Raw genomic sequence first — 13710 nt, 5'->3', positions numbered from 1 at the left:
TTTATCAAGATTTAAAAGAAGCATAAAATCACCGCCTGAACCAATCTCCGCTAAACCCAGACAGTAAAACTGAAAAAGCTCTGCAAAAGTTGATACGATTATACGAAACGGTAACGGAAACGAAGAAAGAAACAGCAGCGGCTGAAAATAAAAGGCAAATAGAAAAGACAAAAAGAAAAGCACTTCTGAATAAACAGAAGAGAAAAAGAAGAATAAAGATAGACGAAAATGAGAGGAGCCCAAGTACAAATCCAGAGATCCCAGATACAAAAAAAAAAAAACCTCGAAAAGCAGAATCCTTAACCCCAGTGAAACAAGAAATAGAACAATAAGAACAATCGCACAACAGAAAACTATGAATCAAATATAAATTCTTTCCCAAGAAGGAATAGTAAAATCCCCTCTTTGGGATTGAAAACTCGAAACCACCCAGCAACCAAAATACACGAAGGGTGTTCTGCTTACCAGAGGACGGAGGAGGAGGAGGAGGAGATGATGAGCTGCTGATCCCAGGAACTGATATGGTTAACTCTAAACCAGAAGCAGGGATTGTAGGAAGGAAAGCCATGGGATTTCTGAGAACAAACGAAGAATAACCAGAAAAGAAAAGAAGCGAACAGAAGAGACAAGTGAAGTGAAACGGGCGAAAGAAAGATGGTAAAGGTCAGGAAGATATAAAGGCTTGTCAGGAAAATCAGGAGAATAGGGGTGAGAGTGAAACTGATTGGGTTTTTCCGAAAAGGCTTTTGACTTGAATGGTCCTGTCTCCATAGAATACTATCTCACCGCCAGATCTTTGACACGTGTCCCCTATATGAGACACATGAAGCCAGAATAGCCGGCAGGTTCCCGTTTTGCCGATTCCTTCCTTTTATTTTTATTTATTTTTATTTTTTAAAATTTTCTTTCTTCTGGAACGAAAGGGAGAGAGAAAGAATATATAGTATAAGATTAGTTTGGTATGATTTATGTTTCAATTTCAACACCAGAATAGAAAAATCTATCCAAAATTCAACCCCATCAATTATAGATAGATGACGTTTTACCATCTACCAAAAAATATTATATATGTTCCAATTCCTCTAATTACTTATGATCACTCACTTTAAACCGTCAAAATTGATTTTGTTTCCCTAATTATTTATAAAGAGATTTATCATATTTAGAAGAAAAATTTAACAGAAACAAATTTATTAAAAACTACTGTCACTAAAACACTTGGATGGACAAGAATTAGGGAGAAGAAATAAGAAGAATTGATAAAGCCTTTTCTTGATAGGGCGTATGCAAAGTAATTATCCACCCTCCCTTAAATTCGAAAGTCATTCAATGAGGCAAATTACATAAAGTAGAACATCTTCTAGAATATGATGCATATGCAACGCGAGATAACTAGCACACACAGATAATAAGTAGGAGTATAAACGGATCGGATTCGGATTGGATGGTGGTAATACCATATCCCCATCCTTAAGTAGATTTTTCTAAATAAGCATAAATATATATTAAATACAAGTTTTCGACTACCTGTTTATATCTTTACCATTTTATTTGTGAATGTTAATTAAGTTTAAAATTTAAGAATTTAATAACTTTAGTAGCTATTTTAATAGAAAAATAGTCACATATAACAGAGAATTTTTTGTATAAAATAAAAAAAAAATAAATCTAAATAAGTAACTTAATCGGATAATCGGTAAGATAGAGGTATAGCATATCTGCATTCTATTAGTAATGGGACTAATTCGGGGATCCACATCCTCATTTTGTCCAATTCCTTTCTATGGGTCAATTTCGATAGATTACATTATCTGCCCTCATTGGATTGTTTACATCTCCCATGTTTCTCCCTGGCATTTAAGTAATCCAACGGTTACCCAACAAACTAGAGTTTAAATAAAATTCAAATTTATGGGTGGGTTTAAATAAAATTCAAATTTAGTTTAAATTGGGTAACCGTTGAATCACTTAAATGCCACATTGCACAATCCTATGAGGGAATTGTAGGGAATTGCATGGAAAGGAATTACAGAGGATGTGAATCCCTAATTCGGATACTCCTAAATAAATGTGAATGCAAATTTGGAAGTAGATTTTGGTTATGCATTTACACCTTTACTAATAAGTCTAAACCCTCAATATTTTCTGATAAATCTCCACATCTATATGGATTGATTTACTGTGGAATAGTTGAGAAGCTTTTTTTTTATCTTTTTTTTTCTTTCTTATCTTCACGAGCGGCAGTCAGAACCGTTGCACCATACCAGTCACTGCTACCATTCTGTGGTTTTGTGGCGTACGTCGTAAGTTGCCTGCACCATTGGCGATGGTGTTGAGTTCAGTAGCAATATTAAAATGCCAGAGGCAAAGAATGAATATAGCAACGCTTGGGTCCCAAGAGCCATGAGATCTGATCTGGAATGGATATATCGTTCATCACACAATAGGGTGAGATTGTAATCAAAACGTACGTACAGAAGAGGGCCACTTCTACTTCTTCATCGAAGTCGACAATGTCATCTAAAAATTCAGGGGCTATATGACACGGTTCACGAGTAGGTGTTGCGGGAGTGGTATTATGGGGTTTAAAAACAGGGAGGGATAAGGGCGAGAGGGTTGCAGAATAAGTGGGTGATCAGCAATGAACATGGTGGGCAATAGGGATCAGAGAGATTAAAGAAAAAAAAAGAGAAAGCGAGAATGGTGAAGGAAAAAAAGAGCAAAATCCGGGATCCGAACTCTTTTAATGCACCTTCAAAGAATTGTTTTTGCTGTAGAATACACAATCAAAGATTGTTGCATGGAAAATGAGCATCCGATGGTCAATGGTCAACTTTGGAAGTACAAAACTCATCTTGGATAAACCCTTGAATTGGTCTGAAAAAAATTACTTCGCCTCGTTCGTTGTGATTACAAAACACAAAATAAAAATTCATCTTCTCAACCTCAAGGGATTGGTTCAGTCGGTTTGAGAAGGGATTGGATTAGTCAGCAAAAGATCAATGTCTCTTAGGCTCGTATAAAATCAAGAGTTAGAATCTTCTCGGGGCTAAGGTTGAAGCCCCATCCCGTCTTGTACTTAAGTTATATATAAAAATGCTACCTTGAAGATGTAGTCGTGGTATATGTCAACTGGACTTGAATAAAATTCAAATCCAAAAAATAAAAATAACAAAAATAAGGATCATTTGTCCTATACGTATGGAGGGCTAATTGAGCGTTTCATTATTTGATCAAATAAGTAGTGGTCTTCTAACTATTCTTTCGACATCCAAATTTTGTGGGTATGGCCCAATTAAGTCTGGTTGGTACCCCAATCGGGAATCTAATTAAGCCCAAGTTAAGAAAATCCAATTAAATCCTAGGGCTGACATGGCCCTGCAAGACATGGCCCTGCAAGGCCTAAGATCGAACCGAATTGATTACTAAATAGATCATGGAGACCAGCCGGCCGGACCAATTGACACCCTAACTAAGACCAATGGGCTTTGGGGGCGAGTTTGGACATTCAAAATTGATCATCCACCACGTGTCCATCTTCTAATTGTGCACTGGAAATGTACGGGTAGATATTACATGCAGCCGATACTGAGGTTTCAATTATTTCTTGGGCCTGATTCGGATTTTGAACCGGAAAGCCCCACAATGCTCTACATCTGTGATATCCCCATGTTATTTAATGTTTAATTTTTCATATTTTTGTTCTATAACAAAAGGGAAAGAGAAGTAGAGAAGATATAGTATAAGATTAGTTTGGTATGATTTATGTTTCAAATTCAACACAACTATAGAAAAATCTATCCAAGATTCAACCCCATCAATTATAGATAGATGACCTATGTTTGAATTCCTTTAATAATTTGTTATCACTCACTTTAAATCCTCAAGAATGATTTTTTATTTTTTATTTTTTGTATGATGTAGTCAATGGATCCAATATTGAAAGACAATGCAAATGATGATGATCTTCACTATTAATCTTGAATGATAATACAATAAAATGGAAAACTTGAGGATTCTCTCAACCTAAAGAGTGGACTCATTCAACCCTAGAGGATTCACTCAACTTTTTAACCCAAGTGTATACAAACAAAGTTTATTTTTCAAAAACATCCCTTTCCATGAAGACTACCAATACATATAGAAGAGAGAGAGAGAGAGAGAGAGAGAGAGAGAGAGAGAGGAATGTTAGAGAGGGGGAGAGACATACCTGTTGAGAAAAGGGGGGGTTTGAATGGTCAAGAGCATTAAATGCTCTTAATCGTTGCAATTGTGACTTCATCATCCACCCCCACTTGAGAAGAACTCGTCCTTGAGTTTGGATTGCCATAATATGGGTAGAGATCTAAGATGTTAAAAATAAGACTAACATTCATGCCTTCGGGTAGCTCAATGTGATAGACATTATATCCTATTTTCTTAAGGATGCGACAAATACCAATCTTCTTTTGCTTGAGTTTGTTGTATGTTCCACTTGGAAACCTCTCTTTTGAAAAATATATCATCACCAAGTCATCCTCTTCAAATTCTACATGGTGTCGATGAATATAGACATCTTCTTTGTATCATTCATTGGCCCTTTTCTTTGTATCGTTCATTGGCCCTTTGAAGTTGTGCTCAAACTTTTGTTTGAATTTCATGAATATGATTTGAAAGCTCTTTTGCTTTTAGATTTCTCTTACTAGGATTTGGAATCAAAACACAATCTAATTAAGATGTGACTTGAGCTTCTTCCATACACTATCTCGAAGGGATATTTTTGAATGGATTGACACTTCGAACTATTATAGCTAGGCAAACTTTACTTGTTGTAAAATCAAGTTCCATTGACAAGGATGGTCACCTACAAGACAAGGAAACAAATCATTAAGTGATCTATTCACAACCACAGTTTGGCCATTGGTTTTTGGATGATAAACACTTGAAAATTGTAGTTTAATGCCATAAGTCTCCACAAAGTAATCAAAAAGTGGCTCACAAACCGAGTGTCACAATCCGAGGTAATTGTTTTAGGAACACCATGTAACCTCACTATTTCGTCGAAAAATAGTTTTGCCACATTTGAGGCATTGGAGGTATTCTTGCAATGAATAAAATGAAGCATGTTTGAAAGCCTATCTACCACTACAAAATATAATCAAAACCTCTTTGAGTTCTTGAGAGTCCTACAATGAAGTCCATGCTCAAGTCTTCGCAAGGGTGATTCGATTATAGGTAATGATTGATAAAGCTCATGATTTTGAACCTTTCCATTGGCCTTTTAGCAAATTATACATTACTTAACATATCTTTCCACATCATGCTTTAAGTTGGACAAAAAATAATGATCTTTAACTAATGCTAAAGTTTTGTCTCTACCAAAATGGTCTCCTAAACCACCACCATGTAGTTGACATAAAGTCTTAGAGACCTATTTGATAGACAAAGTTGATTTCACTTAAACAAGTATCCAATAAAAAAATGTTAAATTATCACTTCCATTATTTTCACATTGTCCCCAAACCTTAGCAATATGGATCACTTTTGTAACTTTTCAGTAAAATTGAAAACCCAATGATTTCATAAGACAATGTCTTGAGAAGACAATATTTTCAACTAAGAGCATCGACAACTTTATTCTTAATACCGGATTTATGGTGAATTATTAAATTAAATTCTTGAATGTATGAGACCCATTTGCATGCATTGAATTCAATTTTGTTTGAGAATTCAAGAACTTTAGAGCCTCATGGTCGGTATACAAGACAAATTCTTTGTTAATCAAATAATGACGCCAAAATTGCAAAACTTGCACAATAGCATAAAATTCGAGGTCACAAGTATAGTAACGTCTTTTGGCATCATTATGTTTTTCACTAAATTGCTATGGGGTGACCAGACCTTTTGGCTTAAAAAAGCTATAATGCCTATATGTGAAGCATCACATTCAACTTCAAATACATCATTGAAGTTAGGCAAAGCAAGAATTGGAACCTCAGTTAATCACAATAGAGAATTTAATCAAACATCTTTCTCCAACGAGGACTTCACCTCCCCTTTTAAACCAAGAGATGTGATAAAGTTTGGGATGTTTATCACAAGTCAAATTTAATTTCTCAACCATTTCTTTAGAAACCATATTTTCACAACTTCTGGAAATCAATTAATGTTAGACATTTCTTTCCATAAGTAGTACAATAAGTGTGAAAAATATTGTTTCTTAGCCATTGGTCATTTTCTAAACACTTAGGTGTGGTCAAAACATGTTTAATAACAAGGCTTTTAGCCACACCATCGGGATCACAATACTCTCGAGGGATGGCGTCTTCTTGATCATTTTCATAGGTAATTTCCTCCCCATTACCCTCAATCAAATTGATTCGATTTTCTTTCTTTTTAGCAGGACAAGAAAATGACAAATGACCCACATCCCACATTGATAACACACATTAGAATTTTATTTACCCTTATTTTAGTCTTTGTTCATGGGTTTTGATTTTTCATCACTTCTAGCCCTTGAATAGTCCCTTGCAATAATTTTATCTCTTATAGTAGTATTGGGAGCCCTCTCAAACCGTTTAGAAGAATTTCTCTTCAATTTTTTTCAGGCTTTAATGGCTAATTGGTGAGCTTCATCAAGGGTGTTCAAATGGTGTAAAACAATCTCATCTTGAATAGAAAGCTTTAGACCACTAACATATCTAGCCGCCAATTGGTCATCATTTTCTTGTAAATCAAGATGATATAAATATTTAAAAAATTCTTCGATGTGGTCATTCACACTTTGATCATTTTCTTGCCGAAGATGGTAAAACTTTTTTTTTATAAAGTTTGAGAGAAATCAAGAGGGAAAATTTTTTCAACTAATCTTTCTTTCATATCCTCCCAATTGTTAATTGGGCGGAGTCCTCTCCTTTCTCAACTTTGTTGAAATTGTCGTCACCAAATCAAGGCATGACCCTTAAGTTTTGTGGCTACAAAATCAACTTTTCTCTCTTCCGATAATTCTTTCCATTTAAAAAGAGTTTCAATAGAAACAATCCAATCAACATAGAGTTAAGGATCAAGTTTACCATCAAAGTCATTTACGTCTACCCGTATGCTTTTATAGGATTGCTCCAAGGCTCGTGCTAGCTGCTCAATTGCCCAAAGTGTTTGTGGATGTGCTTGTTGGGATTGAATGGATGTAAAACTTGAAGAGACATCACGATCCTCACTTTAGTGCTCCTTTGGGATGTGAAAAGTTTGCTTCTCTTGTTTGATGAGTGTTAGAAGCCATTGTAGGAAGTCGGTACAAAATCTCTTGCATCATTTGTTGGAGGTTTTGATTTGCTTCCTTCAATTGATTCATCTCATCTCATAATGCAATTTCTTGCATTATTAACATATAAACGTTCCTTCTTGACATGATGCTTCTAAATTGAACTTTGCTCTAATGCCAAATGATGCAGCCAATGGATCCAATTTTGAGACAATGCAAATGATGATCTTCACTATTAATCTTGAATGATAATACAAGAAAGGAAGAAAAAAAAAAAAAAAAAACTTGAGGATTCTCTCAACCTAAGGTAGGGACTCATTCAACCCTAGAGGATTCACTCAACTCTTAAACACAAGTGTGTACAAACAAAGTCTATTGGTCAAAAATTATCCCTTTCCATGAAGACTACCAATATAAGAGAGAGAGAGAGAGAGAGAGAGAGAGAGAGAGAGAGAGAGAGAGAGAGAGAGAGAGAGAGAGAGAGAGAGAGAGAGAGAGACGTTGATCAAGGGGGGGGGGTTAACTGTCAAGAGCGTTAACCGTTGCAATTGTGACTTATCAGTGTATATATTGGGAATTAGGGTATTACATAATATATCATCAGGTAAATTCAAACCCAAGACATCTTTGCTAAAAGTGTGTTTGGCATGGCTTTCATTTTTCATTTTTACTTATTTTTTAAAAACCAGTACTTGAAAAATCATTTTGAGTTAAATAGCAAAGAAAAAAAAAACGTTTGGTAACCAATAAGCAAAAAAAAATTCTACTAAAAAATACATTTGGTATGTCATTCTATAAAAATGAGGAAACCTGCATGTTTACATGGGAAGGGTGAAAGCCTAGAGCTGCAGGTGCGTGGCCAGGAGCAATGCAAGAATGAATTACCGTATTAGCCTCACTTTAAGCATACCTAGGAGAAGATGGATAAATGCAAGATCCATAAACTGCAACCAAACATAGATATGCACATAAATTATCAAAACTTCAAATAAACATTGTGGTTGACTCATGTATTTTCTTTGTATTATCAAATATTCATATAGGCATCTATACTAGAATCCCGGAACTTCACCATTGCTTAGCATAGATTCTCTAGGTAAATCGTTTTGCTTGCCTAAAGATCGCCACTCCCAGTTCCCAGATGCAAAGGTACAACTCTGATTTATTTACTCGTGGACTGAGGTAAACAAATTCGAGAGAAGTTTCCTTGAGTGATAATTTAGTTTTACTCAGGCAAAGCTAACCCTAGAGAGATGAATGATCGAAAATGTCAATATAGGCAATGCTGCTAAAGTCACAACTCACAAATGCCAGAAGCTTGTGCTTCCCCACTGTGTTTGTAAGTATCAGAAGCTTGTGTCCCCCTTGCCCCACATGCGTAGTCCAACGCCATATGCAGTTCCTGTGCACTTGCTTTGTTCCTCGCCACGCACCAGCTCTGTACTTTCACCCTTCCTACCGTTACAGCCACTACCATTATTTTCGAAAACACGTCAGAATGGATTAAAATGAAGAAACATGCCTGTCTTTTTGCTTTTTGGTCAACAGAAATCTGCCTGTTTACATGAGTGGCAAGAAGCTGGAGCTGCCAAAAAGAGAGGCTGTGAAAAAACTAGGGGTGTCAATGGTTCGGGTTGGGCCAGTTTCGGGCTGAAAATTACTCAAGCACAAACACTGCTCATTAAGAAAGCAACGGTTTTGACCCAATTTTGGGCCAGTGCGGTTTGGGTTCAGGCCGACTAACGGTTTGGGCTAACGGTTTATAATTGGGTTTCCTAATGGTTTAAGTTCGGATTTACTAGCTATATGTTTTGAGGACCTTGTAGATGTGTAGAATTTATCAAGAGCATATGAACACATAGAAGCATTAAGTTCTCTCAAAGTCTCTTGTGTTGGGTATTCAAAATCAAAAACCTTTTTTTTTACAAAGAAATAAAAAATTATAAAACTAATATACAAAAGAAAACTGACATTTTGATGAATTTTAGCATTTTGATGAATTTTAGTGGGTTGTCTTTGCTTATTCTCCTCCCCCTTCTTGACACTTGTAAAAATGGATCAAAATAAAGCATTAAAAGATTTTCAAATGATAATACACTTGCTAAATATTTACTAAACTCATCTTCCAAATGACAAAGGCTTTAATAGGCTTGTTGTTTGCATATTCCAAAGGAAAACAATTAAGGATAGAAAAATGGATACTTGGGGGTTTTCCGTCTTTTACATGTAAATTTATTTTATTTAATTTATAGCGGGTTTAACTAGTTGGTTCAAGTTCGGGCTGGTTTTGAGCCAAATGGTTTGGGCTAGCGGGCCACACATGGGCTTGCCGGACCCAGCCCGAACGAGTGCGAGCTGAAATTGTTCAGCCCAAAACAGCCCATTAAGCTTCGGTTCGGGCTATAACAGGCTGGTTCGGTCCGGTTTTAACACCCCAGGTTAGGTTTTGACACCCTTAGAAAAAAACAATGGGTTTAAGGAAGAGATAAAAAGTTGTGGAACAGAAAACAATTACATTTAATTTGAAATGTAAATTACCCTTTTAGCCTCACTCTTAACCATTACAATCACGTTTGCTTTTAAGAAGCACTGCGAAAAACAAATGAAATTCATTTCTGCCAAAAAATCAAAAACAGGTTGAGACCTATTTTTAATTTTTGTATTTTTTCAGCTCTTTTTTAAATAGAAATAGACTGTGTAAATTGTATCAACCACCACCACTTTTATTTATTCAAGCATAAAACAAAAATAAAAAATCATGCCAAACACTGCCTAAGAGGTCTTGGCTTTACCAACCAAGCAACTTGCGATGGTCCTCAAGAATGATTTGTTCTCCTAATTATTTATAAATAGATTTATTATCTTTTGATTTTTTTTTTGGTAAAAAAAAATTATTAGAAACCACCCCGATGAAAACATCTAGATGGACAATACCCAATAACTACCTAGGGGGGAGAACTAGGCCAATTGGCCTAGTGTAAAATTGACAAAGCCTACCTCCCAAGGACATCACGCCCTTGAATAAATTTGAAAGTCACCAAATCAAATGAATTACATAAAAGTAGAACATCTTCTAGAATATGATGCATATCCAATGCCTGATCCCAGTATTCATAAATAAGAAGTTTGAAACCTTTTTTTTTGTTTTGGCCAAAGCAAAAAAGCATATATATATATATGGAAGAGTTTAGGTCAAAGAATCTATACAAATGAGAAGAATCCACAATAAACAAAGGTAGTGTACCCCCACCAAATTTTCTTCAAGGAGAATCTGTAGGCACCCAACAAGAAATTAGCAAAACCATTGTCATCCCTAGAAATATAACTAACGAAATCTTACTAAACAAAGAACAAAGTCTCAAAATGTCCTTAATAAAACTGAAATTCATCCAATCTAAAGAGGATTGGAGACCTTGGAGACCAAATATCACATATAAGCAATCCAAATGGATATGCAAATCTACAACTCCTAAAGAAGAGCCAAGAAGAATGTCATCTCTTATGTCTTCAAGTTCAGCTATAGTTGCCGAAGAACCATGTCCACATTTGCTTTGAGCCGCCACAAAACTGTCTTTGTAATTCTACATAATGCAACCTCTACCTCCTCTATGTGAAGTATTATCCAGTGATACATCTACAAAGATTTAAAAGAAAGCAAGTTCCTTAGTAATGATATGACTTGGTCTTGGACTAGGTTTCTCACTCATCAACCATAACTAAACATTGATGATAAGCAGACTTCATAGTGAACTTACCATCTTTTGTTTTATCCCAAATTAAGGAGTCTAAAATCGTATCACTACCATTATGAAGGAAATTTAATGAATTAGCGTGTAGATGGCCATGCGACAAATAACCAGGGTTCGGAAAGTGGCCATGGTGCCATACACAAAATCAATCGGATCCTCCCTACTAAGCATTCAGCTATCATGCACTCATGTTGTTCTCCCTTGGAGCATTCACAAAAGTACAGTATTGCAAATGCAAAGACAATTGAAAAACATCAGCCAATGTCAATTTAACATCATGTGGCCATGCATTAAAAAGAGAAGTATTTATTTGCGAAAATAGGAATAGGAGATTGAAAGGTTTATAATATGTCTATAGTTTTCAATTTTCACTATTAAGGACATACATAGTACCATAGTGATAGAATTCCATGGCCAACCCTAGCTAGCTCCCAAAGCTGAAACCCCCAAACCACATTAGGTATGGCTATCAGATACAAGTATTTAGCGGTCGCGGAGGCTGGCAGGCACCCTACGAGCATTGAAGTATATAGCGGCCACCGGACGACCGAGCCCAAAGTAATTGGAAAATCTCCTCGTACTGAAATTTTGTCGAGTTTCCGGTTGCTGGACTCCATGCAATAGGCCTCTCTGTTTGAAAAGCAAAAATATGTAGCGATGGATCCCTAAATGTGGGCGGGGGCCTGCATACGGCACTATCTCTCGCCCTGCCAATTGCCAGTAAATCAACATTGTTAGTCACATTAACACATCATGGTGTATATTCTCAAATATTCTCTAAACCTCTAGCCATTATATGTTTCCTTGTAAATTTAACTTGTACAAGCCTCACATCAAACTAAAATTAAATTTGATCTTCTATTGTCTACTATTCTTTTTCTGCTCCGCTGCTCCTTACTTAAAAGATGCTATATCTCCAAATATCCAATTCAACGGCCACTTCTTTGCACGTGGTTCACACATCAATTTTGAATTTCAAATTGGGTAGCTATTGAATTTCTCTTTTGAATTTTGAATTTCAAATTTCAAATTGGGTTGCTATTGATATGTTTTTCCTTTGGGTAGCAAAGGAGTTGAGATCCTCTCCACCCAGCTTGTCATTTCACCCATATAGTCACATTCATATAAGTGTGGGATCCACACTTACAAAGTTTGTTTTTGTCAAACAAAAATAATTAAAGTAGGTCTCACACTCATATGAGTATGACTGTATGGGTGGAGGGCCAGGTTATGTGGAGAGGATCTCCACTTATAGAAGAGGTTGTTATTGGAATGATTTAGATATAAGGCATCAGGTAAGTGGACAGCAGGCAACAAGATAGATTTAAATCTATTAGATTGATTCATCATTAAGACCTACACTCATAGCATTTGACTTCTCTCCTTTGAGGAAATGTCTCAGTGAGTGTTCAATGAGTTATATAGGATTCAACGACATGTAATATTCCAATCTAAGTGTATTCATTGAATTGACATTAGCCTTTTGATTAGAATATTACATTGATTGAATGTTGAAACTCATTGGATACTCATCCAAAAAGCCCTTCCAAGTAGAGAATCCAAACTCACACCCATATGGCATAAACATAAGAATTAGATGGTTGGATTCCACTTGGATCCACCCATAAAAAAGATGATTCCACATCCTCTCCCGTAAGTGCTCCCACCTCATCATGGGTTCTACTTCTGAATTATTTTATTAAAACTCAGAAGTAGGATCCCTTCTAAAATGTAATGAAATGGTGTGAAGGATGCACAAATCTCTACCTCAGATGGATTGAGGATAGAAAACTCATAAAACACATGCAAGACCCTTGGAGGCTGCAATCTCCAAGCAGGTTTTTTTGGGGGTTGGTCAACATGATAAAGAATATCAAAATCTGAACAGCACATAATGAAACCGAACTAGGAAAACTATTGAAACTGAAAATTTCAAAGGTAAGAATACACTAGAGATGAAGAGAGAGTGAGAGAGAATAGAGATACCGCGGGTGGGATTGGTGCCACCAGGTATATTCACCACGATCCTGCAACCAGAACTGAGAAATTATTAAAAGAAAAAAAAAACTAGAGATTGCGAAAGAGATCAGAGAGAAAAGGCAGTAGTGCAGTAGATAATACCAATGGACCAGTTCACGCATGGAGGGTTCGCTGGGGCTTGGTGCATCTGGGTCTGTCATCACCTGCACCAATTCACAATGTATGTCATGGAAGATATAAACAAGAAGAGGAAAAACTTGAAGCAAGTTTATAATGACAAAAACATAATTAAGGAACTAGCAAACCAGAGTGAAAAATTCATTGCGATCGCCACCGATCTGAATTGTAGGAGGATCAGTGGCAATGGAAGGGTAGAATTCAGAGGCGTTGGCAACGTTCATAGGGCCATATTTCACAAACATTCTCACTGAAGACTGAAAATTGTCGACCACATCACCTATCACTCCGCTAAGAATCAATGGGTTCACAGAGGTAGACATTATTAACCAAGCTCTGAGAGAAAAAGGAAGAGAATGAGAACTCTGACGGGAAAGATGAGAGAATGAAAGAATCGATTGTGACAAGAGAGCTGGGAGAAGGAGGGATTTTATAGCCGTAGTAACAGAAAATAAGATTAAAAATGTGAGAAGGGAATAAAGTAAATCAACAAGAGGGTTGCACTTCGCATCCACAGGATGAGAAGTAAAAGAGGCACTAGCCAGCTACGTTGCAGCAGGAAAA

General features: G+C 36.3%; 1 protein-coding gene across 1 annotated transcript; it reads right to left on the bottom strand.

The window, feature by feature from the left end:
• Window positions 1-11472: 11472 nt before the first annotated feature.
• Window positions 11473-13469, bottom strand: LOC149024872 (protein MOTHER of FT and TFL1-like). Its single transcript, XM_089143543.1, has 4 exons — window positions 13275-13469; window positions 13111-13172; window positions 12976-13016; window positions 11473-11696 (listed from the first exon to the last, which is right to left on the bottom strand). The coding sequence occupies exons 1-4, from the start codon at window positions 13467-13469 to the stop codon at window positions 11473-11475; spliced, it is 522 nt and encodes a 173-aa protein (XP_088999669.1).
• Between the last annotated feature and the right edge of the window lie 241 nt (window positions 13470-13710).

The sequence above is a fragment of the Hakea prostrata genome, chromosome 2 (genome assembly GCF_041222555.1).
Source record: "Hakea prostrata isolate BN-2017 chromosome 2, UWA_Hpros_2, whole genome shotgun sequence".
In the NCBI taxonomy this organism is placed as follows: domain Eukaryota; kingdom Viridiplantae; phylum Streptophyta; class Magnoliopsida; order Proteales; family Proteaceae; genus Hakea; species Hakea prostrata.
Note: the sequence above shows the minus strand (reverse complement) of the source record. Positions and strands in the feature narration are given on the sequence as shown.